This window comes from Pteronotus mesoamericanus, unplaced genomic scaffold (assembly GCF_021234165.1).
Source record: "Pteronotus mesoamericanus isolate MK-2021 breed Mesoamerican mustached bat unplaced genomic scaffold, CSHL_Meso_final contig_25, whole genome shotgun sequence".
NCBI lineage: Eukaryota > Metazoa > Chordata > Mammalia > Chiroptera > Mormoopidae > Pteronotus > Pteronotus mesoamericanus.
This window is the reverse complement of record NW_026555105.1, coordinates 23,591,586-23,614,955: the sequence shown is the minus strand read 5'-3', so window position 1 is coordinate 23,614,955 and position 23,370 is coordinate 23,591,586. Positions and strand designations below refer to the sequence as shown.

At 53.3% G+C, this 23,370-nt stretch overlaps 2 protein-coding genes across 3 annotated transcripts; both read right to left on the bottom strand.

The window, feature by feature from the left end:
• Window positions 1–1,965: 1,965 nt before the first annotated feature.
• On the bottom strand, window positions 1,966–5,660 carry AP5S1 (adaptor related protein complex 5 subunit sigma 1). The gene is made up of 3 exons (XM_054573496.1): window positions 5,580–5,660; window positions 4,314–4,505; window positions 1,966–3,052 (listed from the first exon to the last, which is right to left on the bottom strand). The coding sequence occupies exons 2-3, from the start codon at window positions 4,487–4,489 to the stop codon at window positions 2,626–2,628; spliced, it is 603 nt and encodes a 200-aa protein (XP_054429471.1). The 5' UTR covers window positions 4,490–4,505; window positions 5,580–5,660; the 3' UTR covers window positions 1,966–2,625.
• Window positions 5,661–13,356: 7,696 nt separating this feature from the next.
• On the bottom strand, window positions 13,357–22,669 carry CDC25B (cell division cycle 25B). Of its 2 annotated transcripts, XM_054573980.1 has the most exons (16): window positions 22,423–22,669; window positions 21,448–21,557; window positions 20,791–20,842; window positions 18,938–18,979; window positions 18,695–18,731; window positions 18,320–18,442; window positions 18,081–18,203; window positions 17,760–17,891; window positions 17,270–17,350; window positions 16,977–17,153; window positions 16,778–16,873; window positions 16,188–16,250; window positions 15,950–16,048; window positions 15,628–15,761; window positions 14,850–14,961; window positions 13,357–14,716 (listed from the first exon to the last, which is right to left on the bottom strand). In XM_054573980.1, the coding sequence occupies exons 1-16, from the start codon at window positions 22,623–22,625 to the stop codon at window positions 14,576–14,578; spliced, it is 1,725 nt and encodes a 574-aa protein (XP_054429955.1). In that variant the 5' UTR covers window positions 22,626–22,669; the 3' UTR covers window positions 13,357–14,575. The 2 variants fall into 2 exon arrangements, with proteins under 2 accessions (XP_054429955.1, XP_054429956.1); XM_054573981.1 differs by lacking the exon at window positions 18,938–18,979.
• Window positions 22,670–23,370: the final 701 nt, after the last annotated feature.

The following is a 23,370-nucleotide window of genomic DNA, read 5'->3' as shown; positions in this document are numbered from 1 at the left end:
TGCTAAGAACGCCCTCCAGTTAATGAATACTGATGTTTGGAGTTGAGCACAGAATGTGATCAATTTCCCAGGTTTCGGGGCTGAATGGGTGCCACCCTGACTTAAGGCAAATCTCTTGTGTTCCTTCAATTGTTATCTATGATCTCTATTTGTTTTCTGTAAACTGTAGCCTTTTGACATTGATGAGCTTTGAAACCATGCAGTATACCCCTGCCTTTATGGTTCTCAATAAAAGCCACTTCAAAAGAAGTGCTTGGGGCCTTCTCTACTAGAGGAAAGTGCCACCCCTTTCCCTTGAAGGCCGAGAAAAGTGTCTGGGACGACTTATTTCATTTCCCCATCTGTGACGACCCGGAGCATACTCTGTGGGACAGAGTCCGCATTCTTGCCTCAGCTAGCACATGAACAGGGACCCTCAGATCCAGAGCCCCGTGCTGCTTCACAGGCCCAGCTCCAAACAGCCTGAGAGCTTTTTCTGGGGGCAGAAAGACCCAGGGAATTTCCCCTGGGACCAGCTCCATGACCACTGACTGAAGGGAGTGGCTGACAAACACCAACAACCCTTTACCCCTGAGCTGAGGTCTTTCAGAGGTAACTGTGTGCACAGGTCCCCAGAGGCACTAAGCTCCCTACCCACCCTTGATAATGCACTTGTATGGGCTGCCTCCCCTTACAGTGCTTCCTGGGATCACTTCCCACAGACACCTAACCCTTATCTCAGGCTCTGTTTCTCAGGGATTGACCAAACCACCACATTTGGTAAAGGAATCAAGTGCTACCATCCAAAGAAGGCACATAAGGAAACAGAGGTGATGTGGCAGACAAGAGGTAGAGACCTCCTGAGAAGCCTCTTAGGGGCATCCTTGACCATGACGGCTCAAACACCCACCTGGTTCAGTGCCATTCAGAGAAGCACTTACTCACAGTAGCAGATATGCATTAATCAAATTCACCAAAATGGAGGGTGAAATTGCCATTGAGTTGTGCCACATTATTAATTTTTAAACTTCCATTAACTTTCTTGTATTCTCCCCAACGTATCCTCTCACACAAGCAGGCTGAACGCATCAAGAGAAAACAGAAGTTCCAAGAAGGCCAGCTGAGCCTACAGCCAGGAACCAGATAGGGAACCCAAGAACCACAACTAAGAAACTGGTTTGTACCAGAAAGACTCAAGATGGTATCTAAAACCACTTCCCAAGTAACTTTTGACAAACTTTCCTTCAATAGCATACTAAAAATCATGCCCGGGGATGGAGACTTAACATTAAAATGAAACATGCTGCCCTGGCTGGTGTTGCTCAGTGGGTCGAGCACCAGCCTACAAACTGAAAGGTCACAAGTTAGATTCCTGGTCAGGGCACATGCCTGGGTTGTGGTTCAGGTCCCCATTTGGGGGCGTGCAAGAGGCAACCGATTGATGTTTCTCTCCCTCTTTCTCCCTCCACTTCTCTCTCTCAAAAATCAATCAATCAAATCTAAAATGAGACACACGTCCTGACTGGTGTGGCTCAGTGGTTGGGTGGTGTTGTACAAAGCGAAAAGTCACTGGTTCGATTCTCGGTTGGGGCACATGCCTGAATTGAGGGTTCGGTCCTGTCTGGGCACATGTGGGAGGAGGATGATCAATGTTTCTCTCCCTCTTTTTCTCTCTCCCTTCCCCTCTCTCTAAAAATAAGTAAATAGTTTTTAAAATAAAATGAGACGTGCAATGTATGGTTAGGCATGTTCAAGTATGCTTGGAACTGCGCATGCTCCCTTGGAAATCTGAAAACCTCCCACCCTTCCTTGGGAATCTCTGCCCCTGAGCCTGCCTAACTCCCCCCAAGCCCTTTAAGACTTGCCACATTCCAAAGAATCGAGGGGAAGCGGATCTTTTGAGCACAACTTGTCTTTTTCAATTCCTTGGCCAAAAAAATAAACTTTATGATTTACTTAACCAAGTAGTTTTGTCCCATTGGTGCCAAGCAACACTGAGCAGAATGATGATTTTGGGTCCCTGATCCACAGGGGTCAGTGACAACATCACATAGTGGGTGCTTTTAATTCAAAATCAGAAAGATAACATCATCCAGGCCAAACCTCTTGTACCCCCCTGATGGCACCTCTCCCTTCAGACAAGGGAAGCCCATGATTATCTTGAGGCCGTCTGCTGGGCATGGGCTGGCCCCAAAAGACCTACAAAATCCTTCGGAATGACTGACATATTTGTGAACTGTGGTGGAGCTGAGTCTCAGACTCCTTTTGCGCTGTGATGGCTGTGGGTTTGGAGAAAAAAGGTGGGCCAAGTTCCAGGCAGCCACTCCTCACTGCCCTAGCACTAGGGGCTCGTGGACTGTACGGGCTGGCTGGTGGGAATGGGAGAAAGTGGGGCTCAGAACAAGCAGGGCTGGCCCACTGCAGCAGCCTGAACAAGTCGTGCGGCAGCTCCAGGCACAGAATGTTCCGTGATTCCTCCCACTTTCTGCCCTGCCACCTTGTCCTATCCACTTGTCCTGGGTATGGCAGCCCACCAGAGCTGGGAGCAGGCTGGGTAGAAGGTGGGTACCTAGTTTTACCAGCTGTGTGTCTAAACATCTTTGTCCTTCTGTTTTGTCCTCTTGGAAAGTCCCATTCGGTGAGGAGTCAGCGGGGACAAGCAGCACTGAATTCCTTCTCCAGACCCTGGACAAACTGGTCGTTGAGGAAGAGCAGCTGACCATGGGGCAGGAAGTGGGCCAGGATCCCCTCAATTCGGTCAGCCCGCAGCAGGAAATTGGAGCCAGGGACCAGCAGCCGGAGATGGTCGAAGAGGAGGCGTGCCAGCAGCCGGAGCGTGCCCTCGGCCAGCAGCAGGTTCTCATGGGCATCCAGCACTAGCGCAAAGCCCAGTGAGAGCACACCCAGCCACACCACCGTCCGAGGCTCCTGGAAAGGGTCCCCTGCCGCCAGGCGGAAGGCCCCTCGTGGGGCCTCGTGCAGGGGCACTGGCTCATCTGAGGACGGGGGCTGCAGGTCCGTGGGGGGCCTGCCAGATGCCTGCTGCTGTAGCCGGCACATGGACTCCACCTGCCTGGGGAGAGTGGGTGGGTCACCAACTTCTGTCATCCTCATGACCACCCCTGGCACTGGGAGATGCCATTATTGCCGTATGTTAGATATAAAAACTGAGTCCCAGAAAGATTCAATGACCTGCCGGGGGCCACAGAGAAGGAAGTGTAAGCTGGGACAGAAACCCAGGCTCCAGCCTCCAGGCCCTGAATCATCTCAGTGTGGCCAAGAGAAGGAAGATTTTGAACACAGCTCCTTGGGCTGCAAAAGGGCACCCAGGGAAGAAGATCCTGACCCACCTGCTTCACAGAGGCCTTCTCAACCTGAAGAAAAGCAACTGATGAGAAGTGGTGTAAAAGCTACATCCAACGTGGGCCGTCCAAACTCTCCACCCTCATCCCATCCTGCAACTCTCTCCAAATAAAAAAGAAAGACCTTTTACTTGGCCTTTCAGGCTTTTGAAAGCACTCCCCGAACCTTCCTGAACTGTCCTCCAAGTTGGGCCATGCACAAGATGTTCTTAAAGGGATCTGTTTGGTTTTCTGTGCCACAGGAGTGTGCAGAGGCCCAGAGAAACAAGTGGATGGCAGGAGTCTGGCACAGGGCTGTCTCAGAGTGTTAATCTCCCATCTAGAATGCACAGGGAGCAGATGATTCTGGCACCTCCTGACTCTGTCTGGGATGGGAAGGTCCAAGGCCAGCCACCCCTTCTGGAACAGTGTTTCCCAAACTGTAGTCTGTGGATCTCAGGCTTTTGGAAGGCTCGGGACATAAAAAGGTCCAAAGTCCCAAATTCTCTCTCTTACTTAGAGATGCATAAAGCCTACAGGCACACGAAAGGCCCTGAGAAGCCCTACACTGCAAAGCATGTCTAATCTGTACTGGTGTTTGCCTGCCTACGGTCAAATCCCAGCTCTATTGCTTTCTAGCCATATAACCTTGTATCAGTAAAGTTCCTTAAACTCTCTATACCTCACTTTATTCATCTGTAAGGTGGAGATAATAACTGTACCTACTGCAAAAGACTGGTACAAGGATTAAATTAGTTCATATACATGAAATGCTCAGAACATAAATGCTAACTAAAGCAGTAATATTATTATTTTCTTTAACCCTTTTTCATATAACATTTGTGACAACTGTGAAAAACTCTTTGGAAAATGCTACTTTAAAACTTCCTCTCTAATTCTTATTCCTCCTGTTTCTCTATGGCCCCCAGAAATCCTATCACAATTGGGCGTGCGTTCAATGAAGGTGTGGGGCTGGCTGGGTGGTGCAGTTACCTGGCGACGGCCAAAATCTGCTCCTTGCGGAGGAGCCTGTCCCTCTCAGCACTGTGTGGTCGTGGGTCATCAGGTGAATTTTCGGCACCGAAGACACAGGAGTAGAGTACTCGGCAAAAGCCCGTGTCTTCAGCCTGCGGGCCCCTCAAGGTGTGGATGAGGAAGGCGTGGACCATGGCTCCAGGGTGGGTGCTATGGGGAAGCCAGATACCTCAGTGAGATAACTACCCAACAGGGGAGGCAGCCACAGAGGGGGTCTGTCTGGCCTAGCAAGGTCTGGAAGTGTTTGGAGGCTGCTGTGCCTGGCCACTGGCGCTCCTCAGCCACCTAACACACACACGCCCGGCCTCTGAATAACAGTCTGGTCAGCACCACCTCTGCCCATAACAGTCTGGTGGTGAAGAAATCTGACAACCCCAAATTCAGTTCCAAAAGGAACTGGCCAGCAATCTTCAAAAGTGTCAAAGTCATCAGAGCCCAGGTAAGCTTGGGAACTGCTCCACACGTAAGGAGACTAAGGAGACACGGACGGCTGAAGGCAACATATGTTCCTGGATGGGATCCCAGGCCAAGAAAAAGGTAGTTTCAATAAAGGGCATTATTAGGACACCTGGAAGAATTTAAACGTGGACTAGAAGTTAGATAATAGTTTTGATCATCACTTCCTAATTTTGAACGTTGGGTAATGGTCATCTTTTCAAAAAATACACACTGATATACCTCTAAACGTAGAGGTAAAGTGGCATCACATCTGCAGCTAAGTTATCAAGGGAAATGAGATAGTTATTTTAAAAATTCTTCATATTTTCTATAAGTATGAGATTATTTCACAATAAAAACTAAATGATGATGATGATGATGATGTCCGGCGGGCTCAGTACCCACGCAGGGTTCAAGGGCAGCGGAAACACAGTATGCAGATATCTGTAGTTAAGGATAAGCAGATCGTCGGTTTAAATTGGTCAAAGAGGAAGGCTGGCGAAGGCGCTTTCAGAACCAGAGCCCGCTGACCTACAGTGACCCTCTAGCCACAAGAAGAGCGCGTCATCGGCATTCGCCATCGCATACACCAGCCCCCCTTCCCCCCAAAAATGGTAGCAGCAAAGACCCTGTACGTCACTGTCCCGCGCAACCCTGAAGCGCAGTGCATTTTGGGGGGTGTAGTTCCTTGCTCCAGTCGGTTAGGCCTAAGCGGGGCATCCCGCTCGGAGTATACTATACTGCTCCTTTAGCCTCGGGCCGCTGTCCTCGAGGCGTCGCACTCACCCTTCTCTGCTCCCGCAGACTTCTACTAACACAGCTTCGCTCAGCAGCTGGGGAAGCAATGGTGGCTGCGTGGCCCCTACGAGCCTGCGCACACGGGTCGTGGGCGCATGCACGAGGGTGACGCGCGCTGGGTGGGCGGGGTCCTCACGGCCTGTGCAGTGCTCGGTGCGCCAGGAGGGGGCGTTACGGGCGTTCCGGCTTCTGGACACCGGGCGGCGGTGACCTTCCTAATCCGACGAAAGACCCCTTGCTCCGATGTTCGGGCTTTGCCCGTACCGGTCCCTCGTGTACCTGGTACACAAGGTTCCCGTTGGAAGCCCTGGACCAGACCAGCCCCAGCGACCAGCGACCGCGAGGGGGCGCAGCGACTCGTCCCGTGGACCTTTAGGAAGAAGCCGGGCGGCCGCGTTGTCGACCGAGGGTGGGGTTCAGACTCCCGCCGTCCCTTTCTGCGTTGTGCTATTCGCGGGACTGAATGTGCAGGGCGGACTTCTCAAACTGACAAACACGCGTGGGATTCATTCGGGCGTCTGATGAAATGCACATTTCCGGAAATTTTGACTTTTGGGGGAAATATGCACATTTACGCGGTTTTGGAAGGGGGGATTCTGGGTTGTGGGTTTCTGCAGTGGTTTAATAGTAAGGCTCCATTTGGAGTAGAGCATATCAAACTCTGGTCCCAACCCTGTCACTAGCTGTGTGTCCCTGGCAAGTCAGTCACTTCGTTGGGCCCCAGTGAAGCCTATAGGATTTAGTAGGCTGACCAATTTTTCCTTTAACTCCCACCTCTAACAAGCTACCTCCTTGTCATCAAAGGCATAGTGAAGAGGCTTATATATCAAACCTGAAAGGTACACAACCAGCTGCCAGCTTCCAGAGCCCTGCTGTGGGGTAAAAGCCCCAACTGGAGGCTTGGCTCAGAGGCGTTAGGGGCCGCGGAAGGTCTGTCCTGGGACTCAGTGCCTGCCCTGGGCGGGTGTCCCCCTCGCCCACACACATACACACTCCTTTACCTCTTGGCTTGTGAACTGCAGGAGCCTCCCCAGATAATGTCCCAGTGTTGTTTCTCAGAAGGCCCACACTGTCTGTTCTCTCAGCCTTTGCTCCCCTTTTTGCCCTTCAAAGTGTGCTTAGACAAAAACTTAGGGGAAGCCTTCCTGTCCAAACTGCCCGTTAACCTTCAGGTGTCCCCTTTGCAACGAAGATCTGCCTGTAGTAGTGGTGTCTCTGACTGGGTTCAGTCTAGCTATGGCACCCAGCTTCATTCCCCAGGGCCATCCCAAGGAAGGCCTGGAGCCAACGCAAACACACTCCTTGGTGACTGAAAAAAATGAAGCACAGGGCAGGGATCTGGTGCCAGGACACTCCAAGGGCATGCACTTTGGGCCCTTCTGCCAACAGGACCTGGGCAGAGGGCTCACTGAAGGGTGGCTAGAGGAGGTGGCCAGGGGCTGGCCAGGGCATGTGGGCATTTTGACCATGGGTACAACACACAAATATATTTGCAGGTGGAGGGGTGGGCCCAGAAAGTGTGGGGCCTCAACCATAAGGTGATGCTGGAGGTAATGTTGGCTCAGTTCCTGGTCCCTGGTCCCTATCACTGTCAACCAGGACTCATGTCTGCCAGCTGATTACAGCAGTGAGCTGGCTGAAGGCTCTGGTTGCTGGGGCCATTTGGCATCTGGAACACAGAATTCTGGCCTCTGTGTACTTCTCAGGCAGTGAGTCCAGTCCAAGGCCCAGGCCAATGGGGGACCGGCATGTGTGAGGTGTATTGAGGAAAGAGCAATGAGAAGCTGGGTTGAACCACTACGCTGAAAGCAGTGGAGGACTCAGATGAGGTGGTGTCCAGTTAAGTGGGGCAGACTCAGGTGCCATTCCTGGCTTTTTCCAGCCCTCAGCCAGCTTATGCCCCTGGGAACAAAAGCCATGTGCTGAGGGCAGTGAGGCAGGAAAGAGCCTGGGTCCCTGAGACACCACAGAGCCTTCTTGCTCAGTGAGGAACACATACTTTAATTTTGTTAAACTGCTATGTGGGGTTTCTGTTACGTGCAGCCTAACTCCTTCCTAATTGAGGCAGTGTGTGAAGTGGGCAGGGTAGAGCCTGGCATTTAGCAGGCACTTAGTGAATCAATAAATGTTGACAACTATCCATCCAGAGGCAGAACAGGAAAACAGAGCTGGAAAGCTGATGGAGCCTTCTGATCTGGTGGCAGCTTAGAGGCGGGGGATGGGCGAGCTGAACTTTCCGGTGCTTCCTGGGGTTATAAGACCTGCCCTGAAGACAAAGTGGAACAGTCTGAGCATGTGGGGGGCAATGTGTATGCATGTTCATGTGTGCGAGGCTTTTATAGTGGTTACCCTAGAGACTGTGGTGGGTCCAGGCCCACAATATGTACAGATGTGAGTTTGTGGGATATGGATTGGTGGGGGGGGGGGGGTGAGAGAGAGAGAGAGAGAGAGAGAGACAGGCAGACAGAAAGACAAGAGAAGGAAGAAAAGAAAAATTAAGGGAGCTTGAAGGAAGAAGACACCGTAGATGGCTGGATTTGAGGCCTGGCCCACCTGCCTAGATGGGACAGTGTGGGAGGGTACACCTTCCTGTCCTTTCCCATCGCCTCCCTCTGGCTCTGGGCAGAGGGGGCCACAGCCTCACTCCCCAGCCCTGCTCTTCTCAGTGGTCTTCTCAGTTGGGCAGGTTGCCTACAGACCCTCACATTGGCCCCTTCCCCACTTCCCCAACCCTCCTTTGCTCTCTACCCAGGTCAGGGTAATGCCTGTGCCACAGTGGCAGGCAGCCTGGTGCTTGCCTCGTCTGATCCCCCTTGGTGCCCACCACCAGGCAGCTCTTGGTGACTCAGTTGGAAAGCAGGTTCCATTCCCTGCCTACCCAAGCACAGCAGGGTCCTGAAACACTGAGGAGCAGCCTGGCTTAGGAAGATCTGCTGCTTTTCCCAGACATCAGAACCAATCCCTAGGTCCTGCTTATACACCTCCACAGACAGGGGGCTCCTTCCCCCAGGGTAGCCCTATTGTTTTTTGACAGCTGGAAACCCTTACCAATCTGAAGACTTCAGGCTACACCAATAAGCTACCACCTACTTTTGAACTTGGGGAGAGCAATTAGGTGGAATCTGCCAGCCTCAGGCAGTGTATTATTTTCCTTTTCTTTCTTTCTTTCTTTCTTTCTTTCTTTCTTTCTTTCTTTCTTTCTTTCTTTCTTTCTTTTTTTTGATTGCCTAGATATCTAGCCATTTCTTGAAGATTAGAGCAGGAAATTAGAAGGGAGAGGGAATCTGCTTTTTTGAGAACGTAGGCCAGCTGAGACTGATCAGCTGAGTGAATATGGTTGCCCTAGAATAAAGGGGACCAAAGCCAGGCAAACCTTCTCCTTCATTTCCCTGAGACTCCCTGAGCCAGCTCTGAGATGACATTGCCTGGGTAGGCTGCTTCCCATGGGCCACCCCGATGGCTTCCTTCTCTGTCGCCACCCAAACCCCTATTCACAGCCTCCTATTACTGGGACTTGCGCAGTAGGCGACCTGCCTCCTACATACAGCAGCTGAGTTTTTCTCCTATACTCATCACCCAGGGGATTTTCCATGTGTGCTCCCAACCCAGGAAGCTCCCTCCCCCAACGCTCCCCTCAAGGAGCCCCAGAACCCGTGGAAGCAGTCTTGGCTGGGCCCCAAGAGGACTAGTCCGTGTGTGATTCGCCCTTTCAAAGGGCCTTGTTTCCTGCAGGGCTGAGGGCCAGGAGGCCCCACGAGGCAGCTCAGGCCCAGCCACGTGAGGCCCCTTCCCCTCCCGCTGCCCCAGGCCCTGCTGACTCAGAGCCTGGCAGCTGCTGTCATCACCCCCTCCTAGGGGTGTGCATGCCGTGTGGGCTGGGTGGGGCAGAGGCAACCCCAGCAGCACTGCCTGATACCCACACAAACTCCTGTGGGGGCTGGGTGAGACTGCTTCTTACTCTCTGTCCCATAACCAGCTGTCTCCTTTAAACAATAGGCTGCGAATAATTTCACATCGACCAACATTTTCTCAAGACTGACTTTCATGGCTGCAAAACAGCCACTTCTCCATCATTACACAACTTCCCTCTCCTGATTGTTTCCAGATCCCACATGGCCATGGACCTCCTTGTCTAAACACCCTTCTGCACCAACAGTTTATTGCCTCTGGAAAGTACGGCGCCTGTGTGTTCAGTTCCAGGGATAAAGACTTTTTAGAAATCATACGTTTTCTAGATGGTCATGAGCTGTCGTCAGTGGATGGATACAAGCCAGTGACATACAGCCAATTAACTCCAGAGTCACTTTAACTTTTAAAGAATCTGATGGGGAAAAATCAAGACTACGACTAATATTTCAGTACAGGAAAGTCAGAAAACAGGCTGGGTCTGTGATGCTCCAACCCCTGCACTGCCATGTCATGGTATGTAGGTTCAGCCTTGACAACAAAGCTGTTAGCTATACGTAATGATTAAATTTTCAGTTAAGAGAGAGAGATTAAAATTTACCAGCCCAGCCGGGTGACTTGGTTGGTTGGAGCATCATCCTGATACACCAAGATTGTGGGTTTGATCCCCAGTCAGGACATATACAAGAATCAACCGGTGAATGCATAGATAAGTGGAACAGCAAATCAATGTTTTTCTCTCTCTTTCTCTCCCTTCCTCTCTCTTTCTCTCTCTGAAATCAGTGTTAGAACTTTTAAAGATTTACTAATTTTGATGAGAATATGGAGCTACAGAATCCTTGGACACTGCTGATGGGAAGTAAGTTGGTATAGCCACCCTGGAGAACTATGTGGCAGATACTAAAACTAAACGTACACACTATAAGCCAGCAATTCCACACCTGGGTATATTCTGAGAACAATTTGAAATAGTCCCAAATAATCCAGGGAGGGCAGCATGAAAGTGTTCTCTATCTCAGTCACGGTGGAGATGACACAACTGTGTATATTTGTCTAAACTCTTACAACTGTACACTCAGAAGGGTGGATTTTACTGCATATAAATTATACCTTAGTTTTTTAATTTAAAAATCAGAAGAGAAAAGTAGAATGAATTCAATGTAGGAGTATACAGGGTCTGGCACAAATAACACCCCTTTTTTATTATAAAATCTTTTATTACAAAAGCATATACTTCTGTAACATAACAATATCACACTCAAGCACACCATATAACGTTTTAGGTAAAATGTTCAAATTAAAACTGTAAATTATTGCACCCATATTACTACCCTACCAATGACACGCAAGCAGGCGTTACTTCTGCCAGACCAAGTATTCATATAATGGAATACTATACAGGGACGAACAGGAATAGACTACCACTAAAGGAAACATGGATAGATCTCAAAGTTATTATGCTGAGTGAAAGAGTAAGGCACAAAAGAGTAAGAACTGTACGATTTCATGTAAGTGAAGCTCTAGGACAGGCGAATTAACCTACTGTAAGAGCGGTCAGAACAGTGGTGACCTCAGAGTTCAGGTAACTGGGAAAGACCATGAGGAAACCTCCTGGGATTGGAGGCACTTCTCTATCTTGAGTTGTGTGGTGATTCTTCAGGTCTCTGCTCTATGTTTAAGACGTGTGCCCTTGAGGAAATGTTGATTACTCAACTTAAAAAGAAAACATTTTTTAAAATTGTCATTTTAAGTTACATGGAGAGCTATTCAGCAGACGCCTAGACCCCATGCCTGACCACTGACTTGGCCGGGCCTGGCACAGGCCGGATTCCCATTTGCAGCCAACCGCATGTAGCTCTTTAACCACGTGAGCTGGCCGCACATGGCTCCTTACAGACTGGAATTCCTGCCCCACCCTGTCCCAAGCAAAACAACTTTTAAAACTGGCTGGCAGCCCAGGATTTAAACCACTTCCTTGTCTGATCCTCTTCCCTTGATGAAAACCCAGAAAGAAAGTTACAGCTTCTTTTGCTGGTGGATTGGGGAACTGGGCCACATCTGCCTCATCCCCTGAACTTTCCAGGGTCAGACGGGACCCTGGCCTGAGTTTGAAAGGTGAACCCCTGGCACCCCCTCCCCCAGGCTCAGACTCGCACCTTCCTCGGGATAGATGCCAGAACCAGCGCCTTCTTGGGGAAACTTTGTCTCCTGGTTTGACCAAAGCCTCCTCTCTGCCCTCCTCTTCTGTTTTCCCTGCAAAATGAGCTGCAAACTGACCCAGTGAACTTAGAAGAGAATATGTAAAAGCACCTGGAGCAGACTAAGTGTGCCATGACTGCAGCTATGACTCTTGTGGTGGATTACGAGGGGGGCAGACATGGCTGCACATGTCAGAACCTGGCACAAGGCCGAGGCATTGTTAGACACTCAGCGCCCGTTGCTCCCTCTCCCCACGTGATCTGACCCATACTGATGGAGTGGGAAGAGGGCACTCAGAGCAGAAGCCGGGCAGCTCAGGCCCACCCCCTTGGCTGCTCTGGGACCAAGGCAGGAACTGAGGAGTGGGAGAGTCCTGGACAGCTGGAATGCCTGCTCTGCTTATATCTGCTGTGTGACCTAAGGCAAGTGAGTGCCCTCTCTGAGCACATAGTTGCCTTCCTTTTCTGTAAAACCAGCTAGGAGGAGGGAGTCAGGAGACCACCTGAGCACTCAGGGTGGGGCAGATGAGTCTCAGCACAACAATACCAAGACCAGTCTCTTTCTCGGGGGCCTAAGCAGCTATTTCTTTTCCTGGGGCAAGCCCCTTCACCCAAACGAAGGTTGGCCTTCATGCCAGCTGCCTGCCTGGTGGATAAAGGGGGATTCTGGAGTCTTCAGGGCCCAGCCTCCCAAGCAGAGGCCCAGCAACCCCAACGACCCCCACCTGTTTTGTCCTTGCAGAGTTCTGCACCAGGAGTAAAAACCAGTCCTTTAGGCATAAAAACCTTGGGGATCAAGCTTTTGTCCTTTAGACTCAGCCTGGGAATCTGGGGTCCCTTCTTGTAGCTAGAAATAGCTTCCATCTTCCCATCTATGAAATGGAGTGAATAATCTACTTCAAGAGGTAGATGAACTTCCATAGAAAGTAGTAATGACCCCTGACATGTGTGCACTCTGTATCAGGCAGCAAAGGAGTCCCTGAAATCACAAACAGCTCACATTGGATGTGTATTGTGTATGTGTTAATAACAGTGGTATTCTGAGAGGATTTCCTGAGACACTGGGTTTGGGAATGGGATGAGTTTTCCCAGATTGGCCCTTTCCCGTTCTCTGATCTTGAACTCAGCATCTCCCAGGGGGTGGAAGCTCTGGTGAGTGCTGGGTGTGGGGTATCTTGAGAGGAAAGCCATTTCCTTGACCAGGGCAGGAAGGCTCCTGGGAGGAAGTGACAATTGAAATTGAGCCTTACAGGAGGAATAACAGAAGGGAGAGCATTTCTGAGGGTAGAGCCAAGGCAAAGAGCTGTGAAGAGTAACATATGGAGCATTCAAATCAGCCAGAGTTGAGGAATGAGGCTGGGGAAGATCCAAATTATTCTGCTAGCAATGGGGAGCTATTGACAATTCTAGAGAGGAGTCATGGAGCCACCCTTGCCTTCTTGGTTCAAAGTTTAGGAAGGATTGAGTTCAGGAGTTCTTGAGCAGCCAGATGAGGTTAGAGGGAGGCTGAATCCAAATTCTTGGCAAGACTTGGGAAGACAGCACGAGGCTGCCTTCCAGGAGTCTTCCAGCCCTGACCTGCTAAACTGCCACTGCCCTCTCCCACCATCATGGTCTGCCATGGTCTTGCCGAGAGCCCCACAGGACACAATGCTGGTTGCTCAACTTGTTCAGTGCTTTATTGAAACCAGGCCCTAACAGATGACTCTTCGAGGCCTTCCAGCACAACCCTTCCCACATCCTGAGATTAAGAAGTCAGAGGTGACTCTTTCCTTGGTTTAGCTGCTTCCATGACATTTCCTCTTCAGTATTTCCAAACTTTAAACTGTAAAGATTTTGTCCATAGAGACACACAGATACTTCTGCCACAGCTGTGTCACGCTCACTGAAATGATTCACATCAACAGTTTGTAGGTGCAAGGCATTGTGCATCTACGGCTCTCCATCCATTCATCCATCCGTCCATCCACAACAAGACAGCAGTAAGTTCTGACAAGTGAGGCCCCAGGGTTCATAGTAGTTGGGGCTGGGATTCCAGTGAGGTTAAGGATGCAGGTCTTAGTCCTTGCCCAGGGGCCCCCAAGTGTAATAACATCCCTTTCTGAGGCAACAGAAGACAGGCCAAGTGGGTAATTAAAATGTTTGCGTTTCCAACTCCAACTGGACAACGGGAGCCTAATGGGTAACTTCAGGTTGGGGCAGCCGTCCCTACTTCCCTTAGGGTGACTGCCTGACCGCCTGTGAATGTCCTGAGATGGGCAAAATAAACAGACAAATCAAGCATGCAGGTAACACTGAAACAGAAAGAGTAAGAGCTTATGTTTGTGCTGCAGATGTACATAAGGAGGGACAGGAAAAAGGGAACAAGAAAGGGGGACACACAGACACACGTAGGAGTGCTGTGAGGGCCAGGGCGCAGTGCTGACTCCCAAGGCAGGGAGGAGTGTGGCTCTGGCCCATCTTGGGGGCTGCGGCTTTCCCCCAGCCTCAAACACACAAACAAAGTCCCTAGAAAAATGGAGGCTTTTCTGGACATAGGAAGACAAAGGGTTAACCCCAACAGAGATGAAAAAAAAGCATACAGTTCCTGCTGGACATAAAATACTTCCTTCCAGCTGGACTTAATCCAATTTCACTAAGTCAACAGGCTGGGTTCTTCCAGGGCCTGGGGTGTTGGGAGGAGGGTGGCACCAGAATATGGAGTATGGCTGGAGTGAGACAGGGGGATAGGGGCTAGGGGAAGATGGCCAGGACACGCTCACTGTCTTTCCCTGGACCGTATCTGGGGCCTCCAGCAGACCCTCAGGCCTACAGGCCCCGAGGTGGCCGGTGCCCAGGCTACCCGAGGCAATGAAGGTAGGCGAGTCCACGTCTGGCCTTTCACTGGTCCTGCAGGCGGCTACAGAGCTCCCTCCGGCTCCGCTCCCCAGTCCAGCTGCGTGTCTTGAGGCGGAAGGTCTTCAGCTTGTCCTTGAAGGCCTCATGGTTCATGGGCCGATAGTCCTGGGGCTCACAGAAGGTCTAGGGCAGGATGGGAGGGGTCAATCAATATGGGGGAATGGATAGCTTCAGGTAGGGAGGGCAGCCCTCCCTTCTTCTCTCAGGGTGATGCCCAGCCAAGCCCTTTCCTTGCAGGCCAGCCCTCCCGTGGTACCGGGTGCTGTGGGAAGAACTCCTTGTAGCCGCCTTTGAGGATATACATCTCAGGATAGTGGAGGCTGGGGTAGACATTGATGGCCCGATCTCGTTCCCTGATGAAACGGCACCTGGGACCGACAGGGGTGTGGGGATCAGAGCTAGGCACGCAACAAGGCAGACAGCAGGGAACCTGTTCCTTGCGCCCATTCCTTTGAGGGCCTTGGAGAACCACAGGAGGCTCAAGTGCAGGCACTTCTTGATCGGCCTGGCCACTGGGTACAGAAGGGGCTGGGGAGATGGGAGGAAGGAAGAAAATCAAGGGGGCCTTCCCTATTTGTAGAAGGCAGTTACAGAATCTTTTTGAATAATATATGGCCTGGACCTGGAAAGGGGAAGCAGAATAGGAGAAGCTGACAAAATTCAAGAGGTACATTCAGCAGATCTGGACAAGACTTGGTGAGACTGAGAGGTGAGGAAAGGAAAGGACATCTGAACACTAGAAAGGTCATTGCCACTGAGGACTGGGACTGAGCCCTTGGATTTGAAGGACATTCACTGTCGAAGGCTTCGAGTCAGATGTTGTGGGGGTGGTTGCAATGATGGAGGGGGAAGCCTGATAGAAAGGACAGTAAGAGGGAGACAGGAAGAGGGTGCTCTGCACAGGAAGCAGGGATGAGGTCTGCTCCAGGCGACCGCATGATGCAGGGGTCCCAAGCCAAGGAGGGGCTGGGCTCAGGGCTCTTGGTCATAGGATGGCTCCAGCGCCCACCAGCGTGGGTGGAGCAGAGACTCACATGCGGGGTCCGCGCTCAGATGAGAATTCACAGTGGAAGATGAGGATGATTCTCTTGTCCAGGCTACAGGGCATGATGGGGCTCTGCAGCAGGAAGAGCTCGGCGTCCTGCTCCAGGGGCAGGTTCACAGCCGTCTGCCAGAGAAGCTGGGGGTCAGGCCGCAGTCCGGGCCTGGGTGGCAGACCCCTCCCGTGTGCAGTTCCCATCTTCCAAATGGGTGACCCCACTCTCGCTAGGCGGGGCCCTTCCCCACGAGAGGGAGCCCCCACAGAGGACGGAGAGAACTGGCGGGTCTAGAGCCCCTCTCGTCACCCTGTCTCACCTTGATGTGCCCGCCTTCATACTCATAGGGGTATCTGCAGTCCACAATCACAAACTTCTCCACGATGTTGCTGAACTTGCCCATCAGCAGGGCCACCATCTGTAGGAGGCCAAGGAGGCAGGTTGCAGCAGGTCAGGCTGGCAGGCAGGGGCTGACCCCTAACCCTACCCTACCCTACCCTACCCTACGCTACCCAGTGCTTGCAGCCTATTCCCAGAGAAGGCTGATCCACACATACCGTTTCCGGTGAGATGTACTTGAGGTCTTGGTGCTTTCCATCCACAGTCTGTAGGAGGAAGGCCTGAAGGGAAGTGGGGGGAAAAGATTGAGAAAGAGAAGAGGAACAAAGTGAAATGGTAAAGTGAGGAGCATGGAAGGGATGGGAGCTTCTTTCCCGAGCCCAGAGGCCACACCTGATGACCTGCAAGTTCAGCTCTGATTCCCATAACAACTGAGAGGCACCTCTTGGGTCTGATACCCCGGAGAACAACCTTCCAAGGGGAAATGCAGGAGAGCAGAAGCGATGGACTCCTGCCTCCTGCCTCCTGCCCTCAGCTTTGCCAGTCCTGGGGATAGGCTTGAGGAGGATCAAGTTAGATGTTAGTTTTGGAATGTTTTCCACGGTGGAGGTACCACTGATGCCTGGACGTATGTGAGATAAAGTTAGGAGACCAAGGAGAGGCAGAGTCTAGGTGAGAGTAAAGGATGATAAAATGCAAAAGACAAAGCAAAGGGGTCTGTGGGGAGAGAGGGCAGCACCTGACGCAGCCACTGGGCTCAGGGAACAGTCAGTAAGGCATGGAGCGTGAGGGTCTCGCCCGCTGGTACCTTAGAGTAATCCCCAATCAGTTCACGGTGGTCACTGTCCAGGATGTTCTCAATCTCATCATGACACAAAGACTTGGAGCGGAGGACACGGGCCTTCTGTGAGAGAGATGGCAGCCAGGGTCAGGGGGAGGCCGTTCTTCCGTGCCCAGTCTGGCTGGTACTCCACCATGCCTGCGCCCTGGCTGAGAAGGGCACTCACAGGTTCCTCAGCCTCCTGATGCTCCTCCAGAGGGGTCACACTTCTTCTCCGCTTGTTCTGTATGGGCAGGTCCCTGTCCTGGGGCCGCTCCAGCCTCTTGAGGATGGGTCGGATCACGCTGCAGGGCATGGACGGAGAGCGGAAGAGCCGCTGGCACTTGCTGTATATGATGAGGTCCTGGCAAGGGTGGTAGGTTAGGGATCAGAGTGTTCAGCTCCTGCTTCCCCCCAAGCCCACCGGGAGGGTAGGACCCCACACACCCAAGTTCTCAGGGGTCCACCCCAGAAGCTCACCTGCTCCTCTTCTTTTTCCGAAGTCTTGACCAGCGGGGCACTAATGAGACTCTCCATGCCAGGGGGGACTGAATCATCATCCTGAGGCCAAATCACAAAGATATGGTCATACCCACAGGCATGGGCCAAACTCCTCAGGCCGCTGTCCTTCAGCGCAGCCTTCTCTGTTCTCCCAGCACCTCCACAGAGGGCAGCCCCCCAAAACCAGGAGATGGCAAGGACCCCTCACTGCTGGGGCTTGCACAGAGCTACGAGAAGTGTGGCCACGCAGACGAGCCTTCTCTTTGCCCTACCCATCCACCCCTCACGGCGGCACCAGCCACCTGCTCTTCTCTGACTGGTCAGAAGTCAAACTGTGACTCAGTTACCCTGAATTCTTCTTCTGGCATTGGAATAAGGTCCCAGTCTTGCTGCAGGAGCTCAGAGCTCTCCCCTTTGGGAGATCCCAGGGAGGGAGATACAGGGGGTCTGGTGGAGCAAGGCTGCTTACCTTTAAGTTGTTCTCCAGGACGTCCACAAAACCATCATCTTCGTCAGGAGCCCCTTTGGTGGGGCTCAGGGAGAAACGCTGGGCCAGGGGACTCAGCTCCTCTACCTCCATCTTCCGCTCAGGGGTGAGACACTTGTGTGGGCGATGAACAGACACGGGCTACTCAGGGGGTGGGGGCCCAAGGCAGTCTCCATCCCTATCCTTCTGAGAAAAGGTTCCCCAACCTCGGGCTCCGAATCACCCTCCCATCCCCAGGCTGCCTTTCGGGGCACCCGCCCTGTGTGCACGCCTGCCCTGCCAGGGGTGGCTCTCCTGATGTACCATCAGGTCGGGGGCCGAGCTTGGCCTCTGGGCAAAGGCTTCTCTGCGGCTGGCCCACTCAGCCAGAGCATGGGCATGGCCGGGGTGTGTGGGCGTCTGTGGCATCTTGAAGACAAATCCATCCTGTGGGTAAGATGGGGGCGGGGGATGGGTGGGTGTCATCGAGTGCCGGAGAACCACCCCAGCACTCCCCACTTCTCTCCCTGAACTGGTTCCACTCTGGCCTGCTGGGAACGCACATTCTCTTTGTCCTCCCCAGAGCTGTGGGCAGGTTGGCCACGCGCCTCACTCTTCCTCCAGCTGCCAGGTACTTGGGAGTTGGTGATGTTCCGTAGCACAGGGCTATGGCCCAGAAGCCTCACCTAGGGAGCCAGGAGGGAGCAGGTACTGAAGCTTATATTTCTCTGGCACCAGCCCAGGCCCCACCTTCTCCCATCCCTCCCCTGAATCTCCCTGCTCACCCATGCACATACGAAACCTCATTTCCCTCAGCAAGACCAGGGACATGTGACGCCAAATGTACCCCCCAGGAACTGAGCCCCAGACTCCTCCTGCCCTTCCCCAGTCCTGACCAGTGTGTCTGAGCTTCCTTTCGGGCCTCAGAAGGCACTCACCGGCAAGGACTGGAAGCGCCGGATGGTGAGTTGCTTGCTGCAGAAGGAAACAGGGACATGTCAGGGCTGGAAAGTCCAGGACTATAATGTAGAGCATACAGGATGCCCGTCTACCAGAGTCCTGTGCACCTGCCCTCACGGGTGGGCCTGGGAGAGCACCCACCCCATGTCAATGGTGGGGGACAGAGGTAGCCTGTGGTGGGTAGACCACCGGAGCCTGCAAGAGGAAAGCCAAGCACTTACTTTCGAATAAGCCGGCTAGCTGCCTGGATGGCCTGCTCAAACCTAGGAGAAAGAAGGGTCCCATGCAGAGTTCCTCCCACTACAGCCCATCACATGCCACCAATATCAGGTCCCCAGTCCACAAGGACCTGGGGACAAGGGCTAAGGACAGTGAAAAAGGGAAGTAGGAAGGTCAACCATCTGGGGACCAGGTACTGGGGAGGGGGAAGGGGAGAGGCAGCCTGAGATTTTAAAGGCTCCCCTGAATGGAAGAGGGCCCAGAGAGTGGCAGTAAATGGGAGACAGCTGGGGTAGGTCGAGGGTGGCTGAGCCCAAGCGTTACCCAGACAACGTTCACGCCAGCTTGCCCACAGGCCTTCCACCTGTATGCAAATCACCTCATAGGGCCATTTGGCCACCAGGAAAGGCATTCATCCATCCCATGATAACAGGCCTTGGCCGACAATATGAGTATCTCCAGGACCTGGATGCCAGCAAGGCTGGGCTTCCCTCCCCTTATGTGGGGCTGCCCTGGCTCCCTCCAGGACAGGGGCTTGGTTTATTGTGCCCCTGGATCAGCCAGTCTGCTATGCCAGACCTCCTATATAGGGTCACATCCTTTTCTCCCTCTTATGGAATTTTTCAGGACCCAGCCTCTGTCCCACCCCCTACTCTTGCCTTAGGAGAGGCCAGCAGGCAAGGAATTCCAACAGATGTTCCTTTTGAGGCTGGAGCACAAGCTTCTGTAGATAGGCCCCACCCCCCTGGCTATGTTACCAGAGACCACCTGCCACACAGGGCTTTGTGCATCTATGCGTACACACACACATACAACACAAGCTTCTTTCTGAGAAACTATGTAACCGTCAAAGCAGGTGCAGGGGGTGAGGGGGCACTGAGGAGTAAAATGTCAAGGGGTTGGCCCCAAGGTGTATGTGTGGGGGTGGTTGTGCCCAGCTAACCTGGCATCAAGATTGACCATTATCATTGGCTTGGTTTCCAATCTGCACCTGGGCCTTGGGGGTAAAGCAGGGACAGCTCTATGTTGCCACCAAAACCTAACCTCAGTCCCTCCACCCAATTCTCTCCCCATTTCCTGTTTGTGAACAAACCCTGCAGCCCAGCCCAGTCTGATAAAAGGCAGTGGGCGGGAAGACAGCCACTGCCCTAAACCCAAAGCCATAGCACCCCGGCCCAGGCAGGGGATACCCAGCTGTTCTCACTAATGCTTGGCAGCTGCCCTCCATACTGAGGCTTGAACAGCTGGATGGGAACAGCTGTGTTCTGGAAGATACTACATCTGCCCCACAACCAAGGGGTTGGGATAGGTCCTGAGCAGAGCCCACCAGATCCCTTCCAGTCCTTCTCACAGAGGGCCTGGTCCAGGGGTGGACCAGAGGGTCAAGTGTCACTGAAGCCAGAGGCTGCTGATAGGATGGCCAAGGGCTAAACCAGCCTGCCGCAACTGTTTTGTTTGGCCTGCAGTGGTAAAAGTTTTGAATTAGTTGGGCCATATTTTAAAAGTGTGTTATTTCACCAAAAAACCAAAATGTATAGAGGTAAACAGGAAAACAGGACACATACCAGGCCTAAATTCTCATAAGGGCTGGCTGGCTTCAAGTATCTGCTGCTCGAGGCCACTGTCCCCACCACCCTGGCCCTGAGCTAGCTCTCAGCTGCTCCTGTGAGGGCAGACCCTTCTCTGAGATGTGGAGCAGAATTCCAGAACTTAAGGTCAATTAATTCCGCCATATAGGGATCCAGAAGGGTCTGTCCCCTCTCCCAGGCTTCCCCGGGGAGTTTATGCTGGAGCTGGGATTCCCAGAGGTAGATGCCAGCTCCTTAGTAATAGGGCAACCCTCTCCTCTACTCACGTCTGCTCCGCCATCTGGGGGTCCATGGGGCTGGGAGAGTCCATGCAGAGACCTGAGGGGACAGAGTGCTTTGGTTTAAAAGTAGTGCCATTTTCTGCACTCTTTCCCCCACCATGTTCCAACCCTCTTCAGAGAAAGGAAAAAAACCTGTTTCTATTTCAGATCTTGACACATTAACAAATGAAGAGAAACCCACCCATGGACCCCAAGGGCTGACACTAACCCCCAGTTGCCCAGAGCTCCACTTCCCATTTACCATGGTAACGCCTCTACATGGTTTATAAACCAAAGCTTTGCTAAGCATTTTTCTTCAACTGGTTTAAGATAATTTGTTTTGGAAGAGATAACAGCTTTTTAAAAGGAAAATATTATAGCTGAGGCGCAAGTGAGATAAAATAACCAGCTTTCAGCCCTGATGCCACCCAGGTGGAGCTGTGGTTCCAGGGCTTTGGTTTTAAGGAGGTGAGATCTCATCTCCTGCACAGGGCCCCGCCCAGCCACCGGCTCTGCCATTCTGGGTTAGATGTGGTGAGCCCCACCAGAGGTGTGCAGGGGAGGCTTCTCAGGCCCCCAGGTTGTTGGATGTTAGTCTCATTGGCAAGGAAATGGAGAGGCTCAGGCAGCCCCCCAAACTCCCCTGGCACCCCTGGGCCTCACCTGCATCAGAAGATTCAGAGGACTCAGACGACAGGGAGGATGCAGACGCTCGCCGCGGGGACAGGGATAGGCATGTGAGCAGGCTGCCTACCTGACTCTTTGGGGTCTCCCTGGGAAGGGAGCAGGGACCCAGGGAAGCAGAAAAGTAAATGTGGGGTCCAAGGGCTGGTTGGCCCATGTTCCCACCAGCCACCCACTTCTGAAGGGCCCAGCCAGCTTCTGCACTGCCCCAAGGGAGGTGATGACATGGAAGACCTCTTCTCAGGCCAAGGCAGGCTCCTTTTACAGAGGCCCTAAGTATCTTCTCCTTGTTGATTGGTTTAAGAAAGATCCTCCTGGGTCCAGGAAGATGTGAGCACGAGAAAAAAGGAAGGAGCTGGGTTGGGGATCATCCTGGGGGATGGTAGGGCAGCTGAACAGCCCTGGAGGGTCTTTAGGCTCCTACCCATCCACAAACCTTCCTGGAGGAAGGGCCAAGAATTGGGTTTCCGTTCCGGGAGGGACAACCCAGCCTGGACCCTGCAGGCTAGCTCAGGGAGTAGGACCAGCGTTTAACCCTTTAACCCCAAGAAAGAACTAGGGGTAGAGGGAGCAGGGGCAATGTACATAGGAGAACTGGACTGCTCTGCCACCCTCAAGTCCAGGCTCACGATCCCCAGCCTGGGGCAAAATGGTGGCGATTTGTACAGAAATTAGGGAGGCAGCATGGTGGAAGCACACTAGGAAAGGAGGAGGAGGGGCACAAGAGGGTCTTTAGAGTCTTGTGCTGGCCTAGAGCAGGTCACCTGGAGAGGGTGAGCAGCACAGTCCTGGCCTCACTGCCCTTGCCCCCGGTCCCCAAAGCAGGCTCTGCCAGGGACGCCTCCCCACTCCACCTCTCGGATTCGGATCCCGTGCCGGGTTCCCCAGGAGGCCCGGGACCAACACCCTAGTGCCGACCTCTCAACCCACACCCGGCCTCCTGGGGTGCCCTACCTGCCGAGCCCGGCGAGGTCGTGCATGGTCTGGGTGAGGGTGGCGACCGGCGAGGAAGTGGCCGTGCGCTCCGGGGACCCCAGGAGGCCATGAGCTCCAAGCCGGAGGCCCGGAAGGTAGCTTGGACGCTCGGCGCCACCGCGCACGCACGCCGTACTGAGAGCCGAGCCTGGAGCGGCGGGGTCCGGCTGCGGCAGCTCCATCGTGGCGGGGCTCGCAGGGGCTAGCCGGACGGCCGAGCGCCGGGAGACCCACAGACACTGGGCACAGCTAGCCAAGACCAGGTGGGGAGCGGGCCCGGGATGGAGGTGGGGGGAAGGGAGGAAGAGCAACGGGGCAGGAGCGAGGGAGGAGAGGGAAGCGGGGTGGGTGGGGTGGGGGGGTGGAAGGACGTGGGGCCAGCCGCTAGTCCGGGAAGCCTCTAGCAGCAGCTGCCACCTCTACCTCCTTATATATTCGAAAAATAACAGCGGCCGCGCCGCCGGACGCCACCAATGGAGGCGCGGGGTAGAGGAGGGCGGGCCCAAGGGCGGGGCCCGGCTGGTTTAGTCAGCGCCTTTCACCGCGCGGGCTCCGCCCCCGGCTGGACCAGCCCGGCCCCGCCCAGCTCCAGGCTCTGCGTGAAGCCCGGGAGTTGGGTTTTCTCCCACGGTCCACGCCCCCGCACTCCACCCTGCCCAAGCCAGGGCCCGAGAATCCTGGCTCCCCAAATTCTGCTTCTCGGAATGTGGTTTGGAGTTATACACCCCCAGCGGAGAGGGCCCCAGGGGAAACAACAACTCCTAGGGTGGCCTCAAGAGGGACCCCCGCGGTTTAACATCAATTACAAGCACCGGGAGGCACTGTGAGAAGCACCGCTCCAGAAGTTTGCCAAATTCAGTTGCGCTGTGCGGTGTTCACCACGTTGCAGAGGAGATGTTGAGGCGTGGAGAAGTTCATTAACCCCCT